We start from the raw sequence: 24,226 nt of genomic DNA, 5'->3' as shown, positions 1-24,226 counted from the left end.
TCGGCGTTCATGGCGGAGTGCCGTGCGCCATATAACGAGCACTCACCACTTTATGCAGTTCAGGCGGGATGTAACGGACGGACGACAGGCCAGCCAATAACATTAGTAAGGTAATTAGACCAAACCTATCAGATAACACGGTATAGCCATTCCACCTATTTAAGAGACCATCCTCACCACATCAGCCAGTACCCCCTTGAAAAAGCTAACGCGAAACGTGCGTTGGGGAGTGGACTGGTGGTGGTCGTGTGTGGTATACGAGGCTGGTTGGTATTTTTCTATGTGCCTATTACATTTTTGCTGCTCTATTGCCTCAGTCAGCCCTTGTGGTGTGTATTATCACCCACATGTTTAGGTGTCTGTTATATATATATATATATGCATATGAGTTTTTTGTACTATGTATTTTTGAGCCATAGTGTTTTGGTTGAATAAACCTTTTTTACAAGTGACCAATCATAATTTTTGCACTTGCACTTTACAAATATATACCAACAGCCCACCATCGGTCCTCTTGGTTTTTAATATTTTTATGTATTGTGACCTGTGTTAAATGTGTTTTTGTGATTTGTGCCAATTATGTCCTCTTGTGATTCTCAATAAAATCATGGTATTTTTTGATTACTTCCGTATTATATGTGTTTTTGTACCTAATTGACCCATTTCCTTTGGTTGGTTCTCATGATATAGTTAGGGGTGGGTCCTGGACTTTGATTTTGGGCTATATATAGGTTTCTTATCATTATCTGTAACATAGCCAAGACGGATCCGTCTTGAACACTATTGAAAGTCAATGGAGGACGGATCCGTTTTCTATTGTGCCAGATTGTGTCATAGAAAACTGATCCGTCCCCATTGACTTACATTGTGTGTCAGAATGGATCCGTTTGGCTCAGTTTCATCAAGCAGCGTATGGTGCTATCAAGTGAATGGAACAAGAACTTGCAATTACACCGGACTGCCGATACTTCCGTGCAGTATAATCTTAAAGAGGAAGTGAAGTAGTGCTTATACAAGCAGCGCCTCCTCTTCAAACAGCTGATTGGCGGGGAGTGGCGGGAGTCTGACCTCCGCTGATCTGATATTGATGACCTATCCGGGGCATAGGTCAATTATATATACTAGGTGCACAGCCCCTTTAACCACCGTGACTGCTTTTCTCATATCAATGACTGTAACCACAATAGATTTTCCCTCATTAAATGAAGTTGTTTGAAGCTATTTGTGCATAATATTTGTCTATATCATGTGCGACTGGGCACCCAGGGTTGTTTCTCAGTCTAAAGAACATGGGAATTTACATTTTTGTGAACAGGCAGCCCTTGGTTCTTTTCTAGGTTCCCAGGGCTGACTGCACAAGGTTTGCTAAGTCTCTTCCCCATCTTTGCAGTCACTGGTTTGGGGGTTCCTCTGATCGCAGCTATTAGAGCAAGAATGAAGGTATCTTTACACTGCTCAATTTAGCATTCCTTTCTGACAATCGCCTGCTCACCAGTGAAGGAGACCGCTGCTATTACATGCAGCGATCTCCTCCACAGTATGGGGAGCAGCGTTTGCTAATGCCATCACTCGTCCCTATACAGAATCATTGTTTGCCCACAGCAGAGGCTGCTTACGCAGCACAATCAGCTGTCGTCAAATGATGACTTTGGTGACTGCATGAAAGATCCAATTACGTGATGAACGAGCCTTTTGCTCGTTCATCAGGTAACTGGCAGCACCTAGTAAGATGGCAGCTTCACATTCAAGAGGGGGCAAGATATGCAGGAAGTCACCCCACCATCTGAGGCACCAGTTACACCAATGGCTTTGGAGAACTCTGCTGCTTCTGGAGTTGAGCCCACTATAAAATACAGCTTTACTGCTGTGCAGCATTGCAGCAGCTCACTACATATTCTTAATACAAGTATGGGCAGCTTACAGGAAAATGTCTCCCTCATCCGGCAAGACCTCAGGCAGGTGAATGAGAGGATCAAAGAGGTGGAAGACAGAGTGAGCACTATTGAGGATCAGCTACCCCCAGTGAAGAGAGATTTCGGCAGAATTATTCATAATGTGTCTTTATTGATGTCCAAAACCGATGACCTAGAAAATAGGTCTCGCAGAAATAATCTCAGGGTGATTGTGGTCCCTAAAAAGGCTGAGGAATCTGACCCAGTGGTATTTTTTGAAGATTGGCTGACCCTTAAATTCGGCAAGGACTCTCTGCCGTGTGTTTGCCATTGAGAGAGCACATAGAGTGCCATTTCGTGCACCGCCACCAGGGACCGCCCCTCGTCCAATCTTGATGAAGTTACTGCACTTTATGGACAGAAATAATATTCTCAAGAAAGCCAGAGATCACCCTGATCTCCTAATCAATGGGAATAAAGTATGCATTTTTCCGGATTTTTCCGCTGAGGTTCAGCGCAGAAGAGTGAAGTTCCAGGATGTGAAACGCCGTCTTCGAGACTTACAGATTCCCTATTCTATGCTGTATCCGGCCAAGCTGAGGGTGATGGCGCATGGAGAGGTCTGCCTATTCAAAACACTGATGGATGCCGCGCAGTGGCTGGAGACCAACGAACGCTCTCTTAAATCTTCAGCAAACACTGGATGAATATGCTCCCTGCTAGTTCCTGGGACTTTAGTGGATCTTGTCTGGATCGAGGGACGTGCCTGATAAGTGCAATATATTGCTTTTGTCTTTTATTTTTTTTCTCTCTTGCCTTATTACTGCGATTTATCTCTGCAATATTACATTTATAATAGAAATGTGCTAATACCTATTACTGATTGCTAGAGTGTATATGTTTGCCTTAGACCAATCAGGCCGTAGATACAGTGCTGCCCATAATTATTCATACCCCTGGCAAATTTTGACTTAAAGTTACTTTTATTCAACCAGCAAGTAATTTTTTGACGGGAAATGACATAGGTGTCTCCCAAAAGATAATAAGACGATGTACAAGCGTCATTATTGTAGAATTATTATTTTTTTATTTACATTTGAGCAAAAAATTCAAGATGTTCCGCACTGTGGAAGTGGTCGGAAGCCAAAAGTAACACCTGTGCTGGCCAGGAGGATAGTTAGAGAGGTGAAAAAGAATCCAAGGATCCCCACCAAGGCCATCCTGGTGAATCTGGGCTCTGCTGGTGGCAATGTCTCAAGGCAGACAATCCAACGGACACTGCACACTGTTGGGTTCTACGGATGCAGACCAAGGAGGACTCCACTTCTCCAGATAAGGCACACAAAAGCTCGCTTGGCCTTTGCAAAAGCTCATCTGGACAAAGAAGAAGACTTCTGGTCTTCTGTGTTATGAGAAAAAGTGAATATAAAATTTTGGTCTATAGTGTTATCGACCTTCTTGATCAACAGCTACACAAAAGCGCCTAATCCCCAAAAACTTGTATACATCAGTGGTAAGAATCAGTGGTAAAAAATCTATATTTCTCTATACAGTACTTTAAAAACTATTGACATCATAAATGGGGAATTTGTATTATAAAAAGGCCAAGATCGGTTATAGTATCTTAGAGGTTGAAGTCAGCACGCATAATCATATATGGAGAAATTATATTACAGAACACACACTTTGGAAGTTGCTACTCACTTCACTGGGGGGCTGTCAAACAGGTTAAGCTCAAGACGTCTGAGACAGTACCCCCCCGGCCAGGATCGCTTATAGTGTCTTACAGGTTGAAGTCAGCACACACAGTCCAGGGCTTCTCTTCATACTCTTTAATCAATATACAGGGCTCAACGCATTTCGGGGTGTACATAAAAGACCCCTTCCTCAGGAGCAGACTATTAAACATTACACATACATTACTCACATGTTTATATGCTCCCATGTATCCAATACATCCTCATTCCCGTGCTTTTTAATCTTGAAAAACAGGAAGTCGCGTGTATTCCGCGACTTCCGGTCAGGTGGAACGCATGTCGGCTGCAGATGGAACACACGCCGGCTGCGTCATCGGCTGTCGATGGCGTCACTTCCGCTCGGGTGCGCTTCAGCAGTGGAACGCACTCGGGAGGAGAGCAGCCCAGGGGAGGAGCCTGTGCGTATCAACAGTGAAGCACATCCTTCACTGTGCGCAGAAGCTGATCGCATTGGTCGCAGATGTTGGTAAATGACGGCAATTACATCACAATTGGAAAGTCTCACATATATGACTTTCTAAAGACATATGTGGATATGTATAGGTCTATGAATTGCTGTTTAAAAAACTATAAGTCGGTATAATTATTTATTACCCTATATAGAAAATATATAAAAATGTATAAAAAATATATATATATGAAAAATATCACATAAGGTAATTGGGATCTGGGCAGCATATGTACTTCAGTTGTGTATATAAGTATATACATATGGACCCCCTTGCAGATCCATACATATATAAATATGCTGCTGAATATGTGGGATACACATGGGTGACTTCATACAACAATACATTCGCATATGGGGGGCAATAAATTAGTGAAAAAAAGAGAGACCCACATACATAGATGAGTGGGTACATTCATAGATATCCCCTCAAGACCCATAGAAAGGGGTATTTTTTAGTTCATATCAATTATCCTAAAATTATGTAAAAATTATTTCATGACAATTATATCTAGACAGCGGTGTTATCTAAAAAAAGGGGATTATCTAAAAAAGGGGATGATATGTGGACACATAGGAGCACAGAAACGAGTGTAAAAAATTACAAATACCAAAAATAACAATATAAAATAGATGTAAAAATTAAAACTTAATAATCATTAAAAGATGATAAACACTAACATTAAGCCAGGGGAATCCTTGGAAGAAAACATAGAAAAGAACCAAAATGTTTCATCTAGATAACCTAGAACTATCAATTTATCAATTAAGTCCTGAAAACAAATTCCTGGCACTTCCAACAAACCTGTCTGGAAACTCTTTTTTAGACCAGGTTTCGCTCACTCCCAACAAGGGTCCGCCATTACCCCCAGCCAGACAGATCCTCGCCAGTTTCCTAGCCCTAAGCCCAGTAATTCATCCAAACGAGCCCCCCCAGTTGAGTACCCCAATAGCACCTCAGTAACTAAAAATAACCCATTTCTACACTCCGGTTTCATCCCTGAAAAAGAAAAGAATAAACGAAGATTCCGAGGATGTAGAGGTGGGAGAAGGAAGCGCGCCTGTAAACAAAAAACTAAAACGCAAACATTAATTTGTACAAAAGACCAAGGGAAGAAAATTGGTATCTTCAATCTATCCAATTATATTTTAAAACAAAATGAAATAGAACTCCTAGCGAAAGGTCTATCCTTCTGTCCAACTAGTCAACCCGATCTGTTCGAACTATTCGTTAATCTAAATCAATTTGCATAGACACTTCACTATGAAAAATTTCCAACACACAGATACACAATTCCGATGTCATCCTCTAGGATCCCAAGAAGTAAACTTGGACCAATTACCCATTGCTCCAATTATGTCAAATATTAAAATCAAATCAGATTTTTACCCATTGGATAGTAGAGGTCCACACATTGAAACCTTTTATAATCTAGTCATGTCTGACTTTAGGGAGAGTTTTTCCGGATCCCCGTTGGACATTGGATACAACAATTTAAATGAGAGCGAAACCAGAGCCCTAAAATCCCTTACCAACAATAGAGACATTGTGATAAAAAATGCGGACAAGGGAGGGGGCATTGTCATCATGAACTCCAGCTACTATAAAAATGAAGCATTACGTATCCTCTCTGATAAAGAGTATTATGACATCCTGTCACACGACCCTACTTCAGAATATAAAAAGACATTAGGAACATTGATAGATGAGGGTTTTCATGTAGGCATTCTGAACAAGAAAGATAAAAAACTTTCTAAAGATCAATTACCCCTCTACGGCAAGATTTTATTTCTTGCCAAAAATTCACAAATCTCTAATAGAACCTCCAGGTAGACCCATTATCTCGGACATAGGCTCGCTAACCACCAATCTCTCAGAATATGTAGAAAGATATGTACAAAGATACGTCTTAGATCTAACATCTTATTTGAGAGACACCTCACATTTTCTTACTATTCTAGAAACTGTGAAATGGGAGAATCACTTCCGTTGGGCTACACTAGATGTATGCTCATTATATAGTAATATTCCACACGTCCTTGGAATTAAAAAAATAGAAAAAGTCCTGAACTCAGATTGCCTAATGCCAACTACAGAAAGATCCTTCATACTAAAATCCATAGACTTCATTCTTAAACACAACTATTTTTTATTTCAAAATACTATAGACCAACGAAGAAAAGGTACGGCTATGGGGACGAAATTTGCGCCAGCTTACGCAAATCTGTTTATGGGGGGCTTTGAGAGAGATATTGGATTTCTAACACATCCCAACATCCGATTCTACATGCGCTATATTGATGATATTATCTTAATATGGGATGGGGGCGAGAACGAATTGATCACCTATGTAGACGAGATGAACACAAATAAGTGGAACTTAAAATTTACTCTAGATCATCACAATACGGAAGCCATATTTTTTAGATCTGCATATAAAAACTGTCAATAACGTAATAACCACAAAAAGCTCATTTAAAAAAAAGATAGATACTAATAGCTATCTTGATTTTAGAAGCTGCCATCATCAGAGATGGAAAACCAACATACCGTATGGGCAGATGAAAAGGATTCGAAGAAATTGTAGTGATAATGATACTATGAGAGAACAGTTAGACGTCTTGAAAAAGAGATTTAAAGAAAAAGGTTATCCTAACAAATTAATATCAGAATCTGAAAATAGGATTCTAAAAGAGAGCCAAAAAGAGAGTCTCAAAAGTGCCCCGAAAAAGGAAACTCAACAAAAATATACTAATATAAATTTAATTACTAGTTACAATAAAAGACATGCAGATATTAGAAGAATAATAAATAAACACTGGAAAATCCTACTAAAGGATTCGATTATGGAGAAAAACATCCCGCAAGCTCCGAACCTCACTTTCCGTAGAGCTAAAAGGCTAAAAAACATGCTAGCACCTTCATGTCCAAAATTTCTCTAAAAAGGTGAACAACACGATCAGAGGAATCCGACGAGTGTTGTAGGGTCATCTAAGTGCGGCTCCAAAAAATGTAAAGGCTGCGAAATGATAAATTGTGGAAAGATACTGACTCTACCACCACCAAAAGAATCAATCTCCCTAAAACATGCAATAAATTGCAATACCTCATATGTAGTTTACCTATTAGAATGTCCTTGTAAGTTATTATATATAGGACGCACTATACAAACTTTGAGGGAGCGTATGAACGAGCATCGTTCCAATATAAAACGGAAGATAGCCACACACAGTGTATCTAAACATTTTTCGCTATACCATGAGGGGGATCCAAAAGGCCTAAAAGTCACCCCGCTGGAATGGGTCCCACAATCCAACCAGACATTATCAAGAAAAGAAAGGTTCTGGATCTATAAACTAAATACACTTACACCTTTCTGACTCAATGAGGCCTTGGAATATACAAATTATTGATCTCCTTAATTAGGCAAATCCGCAAACCAATACTTTGGCTGGAAAAAAATTGATAAATTGAAATTGAAATATACAGTTTTTTGTTTTATATTACATATATTTTACTAGTATTTATCATCTTTTAATGATTATTAAGTTTTAATTTTTACATCTATTTTATATTGTTATTTTTGGTATTTGTCATTTTTTACACTCGTTTCTGTGCTCCTATGTGTCCACATATCATCCCCTTTTTTAGATAATCCCCTTTTTTAGATAACACCGCTGTCTAGATATAATTGTCATGAAATAATTTTTACATAATTTTAGGATAATTGATATGAACTAGAAAATACCCCTTTCTATGGGTCTTGAGGGGATATCTATGAATGTACCCACTCATTTATGTATGTGGGTCTCTCTTCAGTAATTTATTGCCCCCCATATGCGAATGTATTGTTGTATGAAGTCACCCATGTGTATCCCACATATTCAGCAGCATATTTATATATGTATGGATCTGCAAGGGGGTCCATATGTATATACTTATATACAATATTGAAATACATATGCTGCCCAGATCCCATATATACAAGTAGTTCTTACCTTTATATGTGGTGATTTCCACTGATATTTTTCAGATATTTTATATATTTTTTTTTATACATTTTTATATATTTTATATATAGGGTAATAAATAATTATACCGACTTATAGTTTTATAAACAGCAATTCATAGACCTATACATATCCACATATGTCTTTAGAAAGTCATATATGTGAGACTTTCCAATTGTGATGTAATTGCCGTCATTTACCAACATCTGCGACCAATGCGATCAGCTTCTGCGCACAGTGAAGGATGTGCTTCACTGTTGATACGCACAGGCTCCTCCCCTGGGCTGCTCTCCTCCCGAGTGCGTTCCACTGCTGAAGCGCACCCGAGCGGAAGTGACGCCATCGACAGCCGATGACGCAGCCGGCGTGTGTTCCATCTGCAGCCGACATGCGTTCCACTTGACCGGAAGTCGCGGAATACACGCGACTTCCACTTTTTCTCCTGACTATCGAAGCGTTTTTTAGCAGCCTCCCCTATTGTTGTTTTCCTTTTCAGAGATCTATACGTTAATAATCTACTAATAGTCCTATCACCATTGGCGCCTCTTGAGTGGGATATTCTGTGTTATGGTCAGATGAAACAAAAATGTAATTGTTTGGTCACAATGATGTTTCCTTCATTTGGCGTAAAAAAGGAGAAGCCTTCAACCCAAAGAACACCATCCACACTGTCAAACATGGTGGTAGGAACCTAATGCTTTGGTGGTGTTTTTCAGCCAATGGACCAGGGAACCTAATCACAGTAAATGGCACCATGAAAAAAGAGCAATACATGAGGATTCTCAAAGACAACATCAGGCAGTCTGCAGAGAAACTTGGCCTTGGGCACCAGTGGACATTTCAGCATGACAATGACCCAAAAAAACACAGCAAAAGTGGTGAAGAAATGGTTAGCAGACAACAACATTAACGTTTGGAGTGGCCCAGCCAGAGTCCAGACTTGAATCCAATTGAGAATTCTGTGGGAGGGAGCTAAAGATCAGGATGATGGCAAGAAGACCCTCCAACCTGAAAGATTTTGAGCTCATTGCTGAAGATGAATGGGCAAGAATACATGTGGAGACATGCAAAAAGCTGGTCTGCAATTATAGGAAGCGTTTGATTGCTGTAATAGTCAATAAAGGCTTTTCTATTGATTATTGAGAAGGGTATGAATAATTTTGGACTGGACACTTTTTGCTCAAATATAAATAAAAGCTGAGAAATGTTTTTTTTTTTCCACAATAATGCCTCTTGTACATCGTTTCATTATCTTTTGGGAGACACCTATGTCATTTCCCGTCAAAAAATTTCTTGCTGGTTGAATAAAAGTAACTTTAAGTCAAAATTTGCCAGGGGTATGAATAATTTGAGGCAGCACTGTATATAGTGCACGATTTGCTCACTTATTGCACACTGAAGACTCTACTGTATAGCAGGCAGGTTAGAGAAGCAACTCTGCTTACTGTTTATTTAAAATATGTTTTTGATAGTTTATTTTCTATGCCGGCGCCCGGCTACAGGAAGTTTTTATGGTGTTTTTTTTAGGCTACATCTTTTATGGAGTGCTTTTTTGAAAAGTGAATTTATGTTCATGATGTTTATGTGGGGTTGGGGAATGGGTGAGACCAATGATGAGACAGGTACATTAATAATTTGGTTTCGGGGGAGCGTCAGAGCACCAGAATTCTCGAGACATGTCTCCTGGCATGACTTACTACCATGCAGACTATGGCTGACAAACTTAAAATAGTAGGATGGAATGTCAGGGGATTGGGAGAGGTAGCAAAACGCTCTGCGGTATTCTTTACGCTGCAGCATTATCAGCCTGCTGTGATTTGCCTGTCAGAGACACATATGGTTCCCACCACTACTAACTTGTTACACAAACCATGGGTGGGTCATTCTTATCACTCCACACTCTCTACGCATTCCAGTGGGGTGAGTGTTCTTGTGCACAGATCTCTACCATTTATATGTCACTCATCTTGTATAGATCCTATGGGTAGGTATGTGTGCCTGCACTGTACCTTTTACCACTCCTCCTTTGTCTTAGTTGCGGTATATATTCCTTTCCCTTACAGTGGCGAAGTGTTGATGGAAATAATGGCCTATGTTGAGGAGATCCCTCCATGTCCCATTTTTTTAGTAAGTGATTTTAATACTAATACTCTGATCATTCCCTTATGCATATAGTGCTCCAGTTGGGTGTAAGGAGACCTTTTGGAGTGGGCACAAGGAGGCTTAATCCTTTTTGGCTGCAGCTGGTGGATGGGGAGGTATCACAGAGAAGATCCGGGAATTTTTCAATAATACGGAATCGGCCCCTATGGGAGTAGTGTGGGATGCATGTAAGGCATTTATCCGTGGATTATACATCAGCGGATTAGTTGCCAAAAAACAAGGTCCAGGGTAACTCTAAAACAGCTCCAGGACCTAGTCATGAAAACGGAAAAGAGAATTGTTGAACATCCCTCACGTAAGAGTGAGACGTCGTTGGTGACAGCGCAGACAGAATTAAAGGAACATCTAATTCAAATCGCTGATAATATACATTTTTTTCTTAAGCAAAAATACTTTGACACTGGGGAGAGTTCTGGCAGACTGCTGGCCAAGGTTGTGCGGGCGCAGGATAGGCCCTCAAAAATTCTGTTTATCCAAGGAACCGATGGGTCTTTGGTCACAGCAGATTCGGATATTCTGGCGGTATTCCATTCGTACTATAAAACTCTGTATCAATCTAAGTTAGCAGTGAGCTATCAAAATATTGCAGATTACCTAGCTGGGATCGAAACCCCGCGGCTTTCGATGGACAGTGCGGCCTACTTAGGCCAACCTCATTCATTGACCGAACTAGAGGTGGTGCTTAAATAATTCCTGAATGAAAAAGCTCCCGGGTTGGATGGTTTACCGGCGAAGTTCTTTAAAAACTATAGCACTCTATTACCACAGTTGCTATCTGTATTTAATGTCTCCCTTCAAAAAAGAGAACTGCCCGCTTCTATGAAGGAGAAAATAATAGATGTATTGCCAAAGCCTGGGAAAGACCCCACTCTCCCAGAGTTGTATAGACCGATCTCCTTACTAACTTCTGATGTTAAGATACTAGTGAAGGTCCTAGCAAATAGGTTACAAGCAGTCATCTCAACCATTATACATAGTGATCAAGATGGTTTTATGCCTGATAAATCTAACTTGATTAACCTTAGACAGTTATTTCTTAATATTCAGAGGCGGAAGGAATCGGAAGGGAGTCGGGCCATACTGTCCCTGGATGCCGCCAAAGCCTTTGATAGTGTTGAGTGGCAATATCTATGGGAGGTGCTGCGAGTCATGGGATTTGGGAACACCTTTATTTCTTGGGTCCAACTATTATATTGTGGCCCTAAAGCTAGGATCAGAGCTAATGGTGGTACATCAGAAGTGTTTGAGTTGGGAAGAGGTACACATCAGGGATGTCCACTGTCCCCTCTTCTATTCGCCATTGCAATTAAGCCACTTGCATGGTTACTTCGATCTTCAGATAGAATTGTGTGATTCCCCATGGGAGCAAGGGAGGAACGTGTGTCCCTGTATGCAGACAACATGCTCATATACGTTGGAGATGTGGAAGGATCGTTGATTCCCAACCAGCTCCTTCCTAGACCGATAAAAAAGAAAACCTCTTCTTTGAAATGATTGCGAACGCTTTCTTGCCGTCAATTTCTATGTTTCCCTCTGAGAACTGTCTTGTGGTCAATTTCTGGGTTCCTCTTGAGATAGAAACTTAAAAAGTTTGTTGTGCATATAGACATACTAGATCTACCTATGCCTCGGATTTGAAGTATGCAGCTCTTTCCTATACCGAGAAATAAGCAAGAACAGGAAGCCTCTTTTTTGGAATGATTGCGAGCACTTTCTTACGGCCAATTTCTGTGTTTCATTCGGAGAACTGTCTTGCGGTCAATCGTTGGGAATCGTGGTTTCATCAAACATTGGGCATTACGTGAAAAACAATATAGAGCCACTCCTGAACAACATGTCTGAAAAAATCAATGAGTGGTGTAAACTACCAATGTCCAAAATAGGTAGAAGCAATCTCCTTAAAATAATACTTATGCGAAACGTATGTTATGTCTTGCATAACTCCCCTGTGTGGATTCCACAACAGATCTTTTTTGGAATACAAAGGTTTTTAGAAGCTTGATTTGGCGCAAAAAACGGGCCAGGATCTGGCTGGATATTTTACAGAGAGGCTTATCCGGCTGGCTTTATTTTATTGCCTCACAGATGCAGCAGTTGAGGGGTTGGGGGAAGGTTCCTGGGGACAACACATCTGCGCGGCTGATAGCACACATTATAGAAGATGAATCTCCTGTAACCCTATTGGAGCACAGTGGTCTCTCTGGCAAGTTGGTGGGACATCCTACCCTTAATTTGATATATAAGGTTTGGCATAAGTGTCGTAACTTGCTGTCTATATGGGGCTTTACTCAGGTTACTCCTCTGTGGAGAAACCCTAAGTTGTCTGAAATATTTCCGCCTGGAAGGGTTCTCTCCATGGGAACGGAAGGGTGTGAGGTTTTAGTATCAGCTGCAAAGAGATGGTGTGTTTAAATCATTTGAGCAATTCAGGAATGAGTTTACCCTTTCCCATACGTCCTTTTATAAATTTTTGCATTTACGACACGCATTCCAGGCTCAATCAAAGTCTATGTCGCTTGTACCACTGCTACAACAGATTCTCACAAGAGACTCCTCGAGTGGACTAATATCATCCATATATAGGAATTTATTTGTGAAATCTGTGCAGCATGATCCCTTGGTGGTCAAACAAAAATGGGAGGGAGAGGTTGGTTCTATTTCAGAGGATTAATGGAAAGCAGTACTGGCACTGACCCCTCAGTTAACACTGTGCGAGGGCCAGCGTATCTCCCAATTATTTCCTATTCACCGAGTATATTGGACTCCATCCTTTCTGTTTAAGATCAGGGTTAGGAACGATGCTTCCTGCCCTAGATGTGGGCACAGTCCTGCATCCCTGATGCAAATGTTCTGGGAATGTACAGAGCTAAAGAATTTTTTGACAGGTGTGTTAACCTGTATCAAAGAAGCATATCACATTGTGATCCCGCCTAGTTCGAGGACGTGTGTGTTGGGAATATTGGAAATTAAAAACCAAAATTCATGCTTGGGAGTGCAGTGTCTGCTCTTCCAGGCCAGGGAATTAATTGCTAAATACTGGCTTAGACCCCAGCCCCCATCTGGGGCTGAATTTTTGAACAGAATGGCTGAGATCCTCCGCCTGGAAAAAGGTGTATATATTAAAAGGCAATGCATGGCCAAGTTTACCAAAATATGGAACAAATGGGTAGCGTATAGGACTGCTGCGACATAGCTTGGTTTATGGTTCTCTTGGCCGTGTTGGGAGGAGTGGTGATACATGGAGTTTTGGAACATGCATACGCGTGACCGGAACTGGGAAGGGGAATTATGGTAGGTGACTTGGAGTGGAGGTGCTTACTGAAGAGTTTATCTTGGAAGGGATGGAGGTTGAGCTCATACTTAGAGTGTCGGCAATATCTTCCTCAGTGCTCTGATACGCTATACCTATGTTAGTGGTGTGGCGCCCGTCTCATCGCTGGATGGGGGGGGGGGGTGGTTTATTCTATACTAATATGTAATACAGTTGCAAGGGTAGGTTTCTGTATCATTTAATTGTATTATCGAAAGTTGGCCTTGAATTATGAAAATGTCTCGATAAAACTCTGAATGTCCAATGGGATTGTATGTACCTACTTCTTTATCCTCTGATGGGGTCTTTTTTTATTTCTGTAGATTGAAAAATCTGATTAACAAAAAACAAGCGTTCCTACAAACGCTTGTTAGCGATGATCTGCCCGATGTTCGGGCAGTGTAAAGGGGCCTTTAGTAAAACATATCGCACACAATCTGGGGCAGCACAGGACACCTGTACATGGTTTATTGCACAGAACTGCAAAAACACAGTGCTGTAAAAACTGCCACTGTAATGACCGCCGTAAGAGGTGTGTACTGGCGTCAAGAATATTTTTTTTTAATAAAATGAAAAAAAGATTTTTTTCTTAATACTAACAATGTGTTTCTTTTTGTATTACTCTTTATTCAACTTTATTTAGCGGACTTGAAGATGTGATCTAATGAAATATTTAACACTTTCAAATCCAGTAGTCCCAAAACTACAATATTAATTGGTTCTGTGTCGACAATCGTATATTAGAACTATATTTAATTATGGAGAACAGGTAATCAGTTTGAAAACCCTCAAAATGTAAACCCAAAATAAGAAAAAAAGGAGAACTGAAGATAAATAAGCACAAAAATAATATAGATTCTGATCCTAATGCACAGGGCTTTCTCAGTGCATTCCTTGATGTTTCACACTTGTCATTACTGCATCCCTCAGTGTTTTAGACTGGCCATTACTATAACCCTTAGGCCCCTTTCACACAGGTGAGATTTCCGCCGCGGGTGCAATGCGTGAGGTGAATGCATTGCACCCGAACTGAATCCGGACCCATTAATTTCTATGGGGCTGTGCACACGAGCGGTGATTTTCACGATCATTATTATTTTCCTTTATAACATGGTTATAAGGGAAAATAATAGCATTCTGAATACAGAATGCATAGTAAAATAGGGCTGGAGAGTTAAAAAAATAATAAAAAAATATTTAACTCACCTTAATCCACTTGTTCGCGCAGCAAACAAGTGGATTAAGGTGAGTTAAATTTTTTTTTTATTTTTTTTTAACCTCTCCAGCCCAATTGTACTATGCATTCTGTATTCAGAATGCTATTATTTTCCCTTATAACCATGTTATAAGGGGAAATAATACAATCTACACTACAACTAAGCCAAACCTGAACTTCTGTGAAGAAGTTCGGGTCTGGGTACCACACAAAAACACATTGCAAAACTGACTGCAATTGCGTTCCTACCCTCGTGCGGGTTTGCCGCAATGCACCGGGACGCATCCGGACCTAATCCGGACACGCTCGTTTGCAAGGGGCCTTAGTGTTTCACACTTGTCATTACTACAACCCTTAGTGTTTCACACTTGTCATTACTACAACCCTTAGGCTGCGTTCACACGAGCGTGTCCAGATTAGTTCCGGATGCGTCCCGGTGTGTTGCGGCAAACCCGCGCGAGTAGGAATGCAATTGCAGTCAGTTTTGACTGCGATTGCGTTCGGATGTTCAGTTTTTATCGCGCGGGTGCAATGTGTTTTGCACGCGCGTGATAAAAAAACGACTGTGGTACCCAGACCCGAACTTCTTCACTGAAGTTCAGGTTTGGGTTCGGTGTTGTGTAGATGTTATTATTTTCCCTTATAACATGGTTATAACCATGTTATAAGGGAAAATAATACAGTGAATAGACTGTCACCTAGCAACCGTGCGTGAAAATCGCACCGCATCCGCACTTGCTTGCGGATGCATGCGATTTTCACGCAACCCCATTCACTTCTATGGGGCCTGCGTTGCGTGAAAAACGCAGATATAGAGCATGCTGCGATTTCACGCAACGCATAAGTGATGCGTGAAAATCATCGCTCATCTGAACAGCCCCATTGAAATGAATGGGTCCAGATTCAGTGCGGGTGCAATGCGTTCACCTACCGCATTGCACCCGCGCGGAAATCTCGCCCGTGTGAACGCAGCCTTAGTGTTTCACACTTGTCATTACTACAACCCTTAGTGTTTCACACTTGTCATGACTGGATCCCGCAGTGTTTCACACTTGTCATTACTGCATCCCGCAGTGTTTCACACTTGTCATGACTGCATCCAGCAGTGTTTCACACTTGTCATGACTGCATCCCGCAGTGTTTCACACTTGTCATGACTGCATCCCGCAGTGTTTCACACTTGTCATGACTGCATCCCGCAGTGTTTCACACTTGTCATGACTGCATCCCGCAGTGTTTCACACTTGTCATTACTGCATCCCGCAGTGTTTCACACTTGTCATTACTGCATCCCGCAGTGTTTCAGACTTGTCATTACTGCATCCCGCAGTGTTTCACACTTGTCATTACTGCATCCTGCAGTGTTTCACAACTGTGATCACTGTATTCCTTGGTGTTCTTTTTAACATAATCCAGTAGTACCCTGGGACCTGCCTTTTACTTCTCCTTGTTGATCAACGGGTCCCCACAATGGGACTGCAGGAGGGAGCAGCAGCCTTTAGAAATTTCTACATGCCATTACGTTTTGCGCAACCAACCTTCGTAGGCATTGTCCACATACACAGGCCTGGCGTCAACCAGAGGGTACTCATACCACAAGCGCTCCACTCGTGTTTGTTTTATCTGTATTACTTGGTGTGTCACATTTGCCACTGCCGTATCTTTGTGTTTCACACTTACTACTCCTGCATCCTTCGGTTTGTTACAATTACCATTACTATATCCATCAGTGTTTCACACTTGCCACTATTGCATCCGTCAATGTTTCACACTTGCCATTACTCGATTCCTTGGGGTTTCACACTTGCTATTATTGCATCCCTCACCGTTTCACATTTGCCAATGCTGAATTCCTTGGTGTTTCACACTTGCCACTACTGCTACCCTCACCATTTCACATTTGCCAAAGCTGTATTCCTTGGTGTTTTGCACTTGCCTCTACTGCTACCCTCAGATTTCACATTTGCAACTACTGCTGCCTTCAGATTTCACAATTGCCACTACTGCAACCCTTTGACTTTACTGTGCCACTACTGTACAGTCAATCAGCATTTACACATGAATAAGCAATGCTAACTGGATGCAGGAGAACGCTAAATTAAGCGCTGATTGCCTGTTGCCCCTCAACCAATCGCGGATGTACCTCCCTAGAGTGGGTGTGTGAAAGTGAACCCAAAAGTAAGCCGTGATTGGAAGTTGTCACTTTGCCAATTGCACATTGCTAACTGGCCTTAAAATAGTGTCCTGAGACTGTATTCAACTTATGATGGGCCATGAATTTCTTGCATGTTGAGGTCAGAGGATCCCTATAGGTAGTATCACTGACAGACAATATATATGTACATCCAAATGTGTGAAGGGGTTATGCCACAAGTACTCTGATTACGTTGACAGTTACTCACTTGATTCAGTTCTTCATCATTGGCTATTGCAAGCAGAATGTGCCTAGGGGTGACTCTTCCCTTTTTATTATCTCTAGCAGCATTTCCAGCCAATTCCAGTATTTCAGCTGAAACAAAAAGAATATATTAGAGTACTAATCCATCAGGAAAACTCCTATCCATATGTCTTATTAGGAAACATCAACAGCAAAAAAGAGGAGAAGAAGAGTCCGACTCTCATCACTACACTCTATAAGCCAGAGCGGATTGCTGATACGGAGGATGACTACCATGTACAGTAATACTAAATGTCTGGCTGGCTGCAGCTTCACCTAGCAAAATCAGCTTTTAGCCAGGGGTCTTGGGAGTTAGGGGGTCTAATAATAAATGGGTTATTTGTTTTGAGGATGTCCAGCCTAGGAGTTGGCCTCAGAGGTCACATGTGCTTGCAGGGCATGTGCCATTCAACACGTGACTGCTGAAACCAGTGATTGGCCACAGAGGTCACAAAACCTGCAAGGAAAGGAAGCGGCAAGGCTGGGAACAGGACAGTGGCACAGGCACAACAAGACCACCGACAGGTAGTGGTTTTGTGGCTTTTTTTCCCCTTTTTTTATGGGTTGTTGTTTCCTAGGCCATATAACCCCTTAAAGGGATTGGACAGATAAACATATCCAAGTATGTGCTGAAGCTGGGAGTAAAGAAACATATAGGCAACAAACCACTCGCTTTTTCAATAGTTTGTTACTTCTCCCGAGAAGGAACCTTGCAGATATACTGTAGAACACAATGCATACTGATATTAAATTTTTCTGACTGTTGACTATCAAACTTGATGAACCAGGTCTAATGAACTCACTACTGTCAGGAGCCCTTCTAGGAAACCAAAACTGGACGGTTCAATGATGATATAGGCCCACTACTGTCAATGTATTATTTCCCGCAGGATGCAAACAGACTGAAATATACCTCCCCGGGTACGAAAATCACGGCTGATGCAGGTAATAACCGGGAATATAATCATTATAATCAGATTGTAATTCCTGTCCCACTTAACCCTTTGCGTGCAATGACTAATTAAAACACTTTAAGACTGGATTAACACGTCCGTGTTGTGGATGTATTATACATTCCTATCTAATAAAAAAGGAAAATAGAGTTGTGCGAGAGCAGGCTCAACTCTAAAGAGGGAAAAGACAGAAATCACTGCCACTGTGGAAAAGCCGCTTCCTTCTGCTCCATGTACCGGTCCACGGTCTCGTCATGCCCTTTAGGGAGCTGATGTCCACAATAAATTTATTTACTTATGTCTTATTGTTTTTAGTAATAAATTTACTGTGGACATTAAAGCCCCGTAATCTGAATTTTCCCTTGGATCTGCTACTTATACATTTGTATTACGGAGTTGTGTTATGGCGCACAATCACAGGTTTAAGTGATCTATGATACTGTGAGATCAGTTAACCCCTTAAGGACACATGACGTACATGTACGTCATTTCTGTCCAGGGCTTAAAGACCCGTGACGTACATGTACTTCATGGTGATCGAGCGGGCGCAGCTTAGTGGCAGGGGTCCGGCAGTCACTGATAGCTGGACCCCTGCTGCATGCGCCAGCATCGGTGAAATCACAGATGCCGGTGCATTAACCCTTGAGCTCCAAATCTTCGGGACAAACTGGTATGTAGCCATTTCCAGAGGCATACACAAGGTGTAGGAAGGGGTATTAGACTGCGTGGGACATATCCATGTGGAAATTTTAATATTTGTCAATACATGATTTGCACTGACTCCTTTTCCACCTGTAGGCATCCAGATGGGGTTTCCCTTGGACACTACATCAACTGCCGGTCACGGATGTGGTGTACGCACTTATCTGTGAATGTGACAAAATCTATGTTGGTCAGGAAGTACGGAAACGTATTCAACAGCATCTATCGAATATTGCCTTGGCTCGACGAGATCGGACCCAAGCCAAGAAACCTCTAACCTCAGTAGCCGCGCACTTTCTAGACTACCATCAATGTATAACATCTGGACTTAGGATCATTGGCCTTGATCTGGTACGCACAACTTTGAGGGGAGGTTCGGCCACCTCTCAGCTATTACGTCTAGAATCCAAATGGATTTTCATTTTGGATACGGTGGCTCCCCATGGACTAAATGAAGAACTCACATTTACTGTTTTTTACAGTTCATGTACTTAGTACATAGTCATTTTGCGTCACCAGTGTTGATATCCATACATCAATTTTGTCATCTTGTAACTTTATATTGGTACCTATATTGAGTTCCGTGAAGTGTCAGGTACACATTATGTACATTCAGCGACTAGGTGCTTATTATCAGGGGTTGCACTATCGTCTATTGTTTATTGGTTATTTAATACTATATGTATTCTTTATTCCATTTTTGCATTCATGGGCGCTCCAGCTTATTAGTGCCTTACACAGGGTGATTGCACACACGTGCAGTTGTTTACACTTCTCTACAATATGGTAGAATATGAGGGTTGGGTCATGTACACACTGTAATTATGTGTCTATTGGTGTACATTATCCATCATTAGTTGGTTATGATATACTGTCTATTATTAACTTTTATAATCATGCCTCTAATCTCCAAAAGGTTTTGTTCACTATTTTATTCACTGGATGCACTCACATCCCCTTCCCCATCACTTCCTGCACTTTCACGGCACCATTTTTGTCCTTGTCGTTTTTGCTTTTGTTTTTGCATGTGGTTCTTCACTTTTTCACCATTTACAAGGGTCTCAGTTATTACTTATTATTGTTATTTCATTACTATTGTCATTTATTATTTATTTATTATTCATTATTTATTTGCCTATATAAATTACTTTTATCAAATTTTGATTGAGCCCTGTCTCTGATGTGTATATTACCATACATGTATCCTTGATGCATCTGGACACCAGGTTTCATGTTTTATATTGGCCCGTGTGATACCTCCGTTCACTAGCAGCGCAGATTGCGTTCCACGGCGATTCATTTCGCTTGTGGAACGCATCTTGCGTTCCATTGCGGCCCTTCACTTCCGGTCACATGTTCTCCTGCATTTCCGGTCCGTGACTTTGATATGGATGTACATATTTTCTGTATTTTGGGGTAGCTATTGCGCATTAGCACATGCGATTTGCACCCCACATTGGCCCTTTAGACGCCTCTATTGTTTATATATGCAGGGCACATTCCATGGCAGCCATTGGTGCTGGTGGAACGCAATCTGCGTTCCACCATTGGCTCCTACTTCCGGTCATGTGATCTCCCCCATGTCCGGTTTGTGTTCCATCTGCCTGCCTGTTCAGCTGCTCGTTTTTGATATACTGCTGCGCTCCCACACCTCCATCTTACAGGTGAATCTCATTATATTTTATTGATTGATTACTTTTTTCTGTATATATGTGACACACTGACATTGGGCTCATTACCTTCAAGGAAGCCGGACTGCGCCGGCGATACGCGTTGGGCGTCTATCATTTACTCAGATCCACTGCACCAGCTGTTCACACAGGTTTTGGCTCTTGCTATTTGACCTCATTGTGGTCTTCTTTTATTCATTTAGTGATCTTACCTCATCTGACATTCTCTTCATGTTATTTATAAGTGCACATTTTTGTTTAGCTGGGTTATATTGCATGCCCATATTCAATGGACGTTCAGTGGATTCTGCATGTGTCGGTGATACCATATTTTTGCACCGACATGCTGTTTATATTGTATACAATCTTTTATGTGTTTGTTTGTTTGTGTGTCTAATAAACTTTATATATATTTTTACCTATAGCGATTGTTGGATGTGCATTCATGTAGGGTGGTTCTTGTGACTCTTCCTTGGGTCGGATTTGTGTTGTACTATTTTTTATTCAACCTTTAGACTAATTGTATTCATTGGTGTGCCCCCTCTTTCTACATTTATTTAACCCTTGATGTCAGCGCTGACCGCGGCACGTGCGATGTCGGGTGGAGATCGGAGCTACCATCAGGTCCTCCGGCTGCTGTGACGGGGACCCGATAGCAGGGAAAGCAGCGCGATACCTTCCCTAGGCATCGGGGCTGCCTTCCGGGGGAGAGCCTGTGAGATCCAGCCCTCTGGATCTCACAGGCAGGAAGCTGTATGTGTAATACACACTGTATTACACTTACAGCCAATGCATTCTAATACAGAAGTATTGAAATTCATTGTAACGGAGATTAGACCCCCAAAAGTTGAAGTACCAAAGTGGGACAAAAAAAAGTTGAAAAAAAGTTGAAAAATAAAGTTCCCCCCCAAAAAATGTAAAGTTTCAAGTAAAAAAAAAAACTGTCATTTTCCCCAAATAAAGTAAAAAAAAAAAGAGGGAAAAAAAGAGGGAAAAAAGAAAAGTATACATATTAGGTATTGCCGCGTCCGTATCGACCGGCTCTATAAACATATCACATGACCTAACCCCTCAGATGAACACTGTCAAAAAATAAAATAAAAAACTGTGCAAAAAAAGCCAATTTTTGTCCACCTTACAACACAAAAAGTGTAATAGCAAGTGATCAAAAAGTCATACGCACCCCAAAATAGTGCCAATCAAACTCTCATCTCATCCCGCAATCATACTTTACCTAAGATAATCGCCCAAAAACTGAAAAAACTATGGCTCTCAGACTATGGAGACACTAAAGCATGATTTTTCTTTTTGTTTCAAAAATTATATTATTGTGTAAACTTAAATCAATAAAAAAGAAACGGTGTAAAAGATTTTTTGTCACCTTACATCACAAAAAGTGTAATAGCAAGCGATCAAAAAGTCATATACACCCTATAATAGTACAAATCAAACCGTCATCTCATTCCGAAAAAATTTGTCCCTACACAAGACAGTCGACCAAAAAATAAATAAAACTACGGCTTTCAGAATGTGGAGACACAAAAAAAAATATTTTTTTCAAAAATGTAAAACTAAAACAACCAACCAAAAGAAGTAGTCATATTTGGTATTGTCGCTTCCGTAATAACTTGCTCTATAAAAATACCACATGATCTAACCTGTCAGATGATGTTGTAAATAACAAAAAATAAAAATTGTGCCAAAACAGCTATTTCTTGTTACCTTGCCTCACAAAAAGTGTAATATAGAGCAACCAAAAATCATATGTGCCCTAAAATAGTACCAACAAAACTGCCACCTAATCCCTTAGTTTCCAAAATGGGGTCACTTTTTTTGAGTTTCTCTTCTAGGGGTGCATCAGGCGCGCTTCAAATGGGACATGGTGTCAAAAAAACAGTCCAGCAAAATCCGCCTTCCAAAAACCGTATGGCGTTCCTTTCGTTCTGCGCAATGCCGTGTGCCCGTACAACAGTTTGAGACCAAATATGGGGTGTTTCTGTAAAGTACAGAATCAGGGCCATAAATATTGAGGGTTTTCTTGGCTGTTAACCCTTGCTTTGTAACTGGAAAAAAAGGATTCAAATGGAAAATCTGCCAAAAAAGTGAAATTTTGAAATGTTATCTCTATTTTCCATTAATTATTGTGGTACACCTAAAGGGTTAATAACGTTTGTAAAATCAGTTTTGAATACCTTGAGGGGTGTAGTTTGTAAAATGGGGTCATTTTTGGGTGGTTTCTATTATGTAAGCCTCACAAAGTGACTTCAGACCTGAACTGGTCCATAAAAAGTGGGTTTTAGAAATTTGCTGAAAAATGTCAAGATTTGCTTCTAAATTTCTAAGCCTTCTAACGTCCCCAAAAAAATAAAATCACATTTACAAAATGATCCAAACATCATATGTACCCTAAGTAGACATATTGGGAATGTAAAGTAATAACTATTTTTGGAGGTATTACTATGTATTATAAAAAGTAGAGAAATTGAATTTGTTTTCCAAATTTTTGGTAAATTTGGCATTTTTTTTATAAATAAAAAATAATAATTTTGACTCAATTTTACCACTATAATAAAGTACAATATGTGACAAGAAAACAATCTCAGAATGGCCTGGATAAGTGAAAGCGTTTTAGAGTTATCACCACATAAAGTGACACGTGTCAGATTTGCAAAAAATGGCCTGGTCCTTAAGGTGAAAAATGGGGCAAGGTCCTTAAGGGGTTAAACCTATGGACAGACCATGACACATCCCAGTAACGTAGACGTATAACATGTCTGGAACATGGACATGTGAATCTGGTGTATCACAGAGGAAGGAAATGAACGTGAGCGTCTCATTTCTTCTACTTGTTCCACGTAATGTGTCACACATAAGCATGCTCACCAGTTAGATACTCCAGCACAGCAGCCATATAAACAGGCGCACCAACTCCGATTCTGTATTTAGGGTGTCCTTTCTTAATGTAACGCAGCATTCTTCCCACTGGGAAGATGACGCCTGCCTTTGCAGACCTTGAGGTCTTGGTGGTCTTCTTTTTTCCACCTCTGCTTGACATCTTGATTATGTGCTATGCGACTGTGAACAGAACAAGAGTGTAACAGTAAATAGAGAAACAAGAAAACAGACGAGTATTGTCACATATGCATGCAAACAGGAAAAGCAGGAAGCTGATATCAACGGCGACAAATACTACAGGACTTTACCCCCAAGCAGTGATATTACAAAGGTCATGAACAGCATGTTATAAATGGCATACACAGTATGTTGGATACTACACTGGCCAACCTATGTCAAACAAGAGTCCTATTGACATACTTTGATAGGTTGGCCTAAATTCTTTACCATACAGAACCACATAGCCTGCTCTTCTGCACCACAAAAATGATGTAAGTGTCCGTATAGTTTTTTTCCCCCAATGAATGTCAAAGGGCAAACATATGAATATCTATGCGGTGTACTGCCCCCTATTACTGTGCTGTCATTCAGAGGGTGGAGGGGGAGCATGTATAAATTAAAGACTACTTACTGGCAGTGCTTGCCGAGTGCACATTTAAAGAAGTTTCAATCTCAGCGGGTCTTTTGAGCAGAACCCCCCTTCCCTCCATTCCTAGACTTGCAGAGGGAAGCATACTTACCTGCACCCTGGCGCTGGGTTCTTGCTCCTTCA

At 40.9% G+C, this 24,226-nt stretch overlaps 1 protein-coding gene across 1 annotated transcript in view; it reads right to left on the bottom strand.

Annotated features, from left to right (window-relative positions):
• Nucleotides 1-24,226, bottom strand: part of LOC121009253 (core histone macro-H2A.1) — a 127,904-nt gene that overhangs the window by 88,153 nt on the left and 15,525 nt on the right. Inside the window, exons 2-3 of the mRNA XM_040442249.1 lie at nt 23,443-23,634; nt 17,200-17,306 (exon numbers count right to left, since the gene is read on the bottom strand). Coding sequence (XP_040298183.1) covers nt 17,200-17,306; nt 23,443-23,614 — 279 coding nt within the window. The 5' untranslated portion in view covers nt 23,615-23,634. The remainder of the gene's footprint in view (nt 1-17,199; nt 17,307-23,442; nt 23,635-24,226) is intronic.

This window comes from Bufo bufo, chromosome 1 (assembly GCF_905171765.1).
Source record: "Bufo bufo chromosome 1, aBufBuf1.1, whole genome shotgun sequence".
NCBI lineage: Eukaryota > Metazoa > Chordata > Amphibia > Anura > Bufonidae > Bufo > Bufo bufo.
The sequence above is the reverse complement of the archived record's forward strand: the minus strand, read 5'-3'. Positions and strand labels throughout refer to the sequence as shown.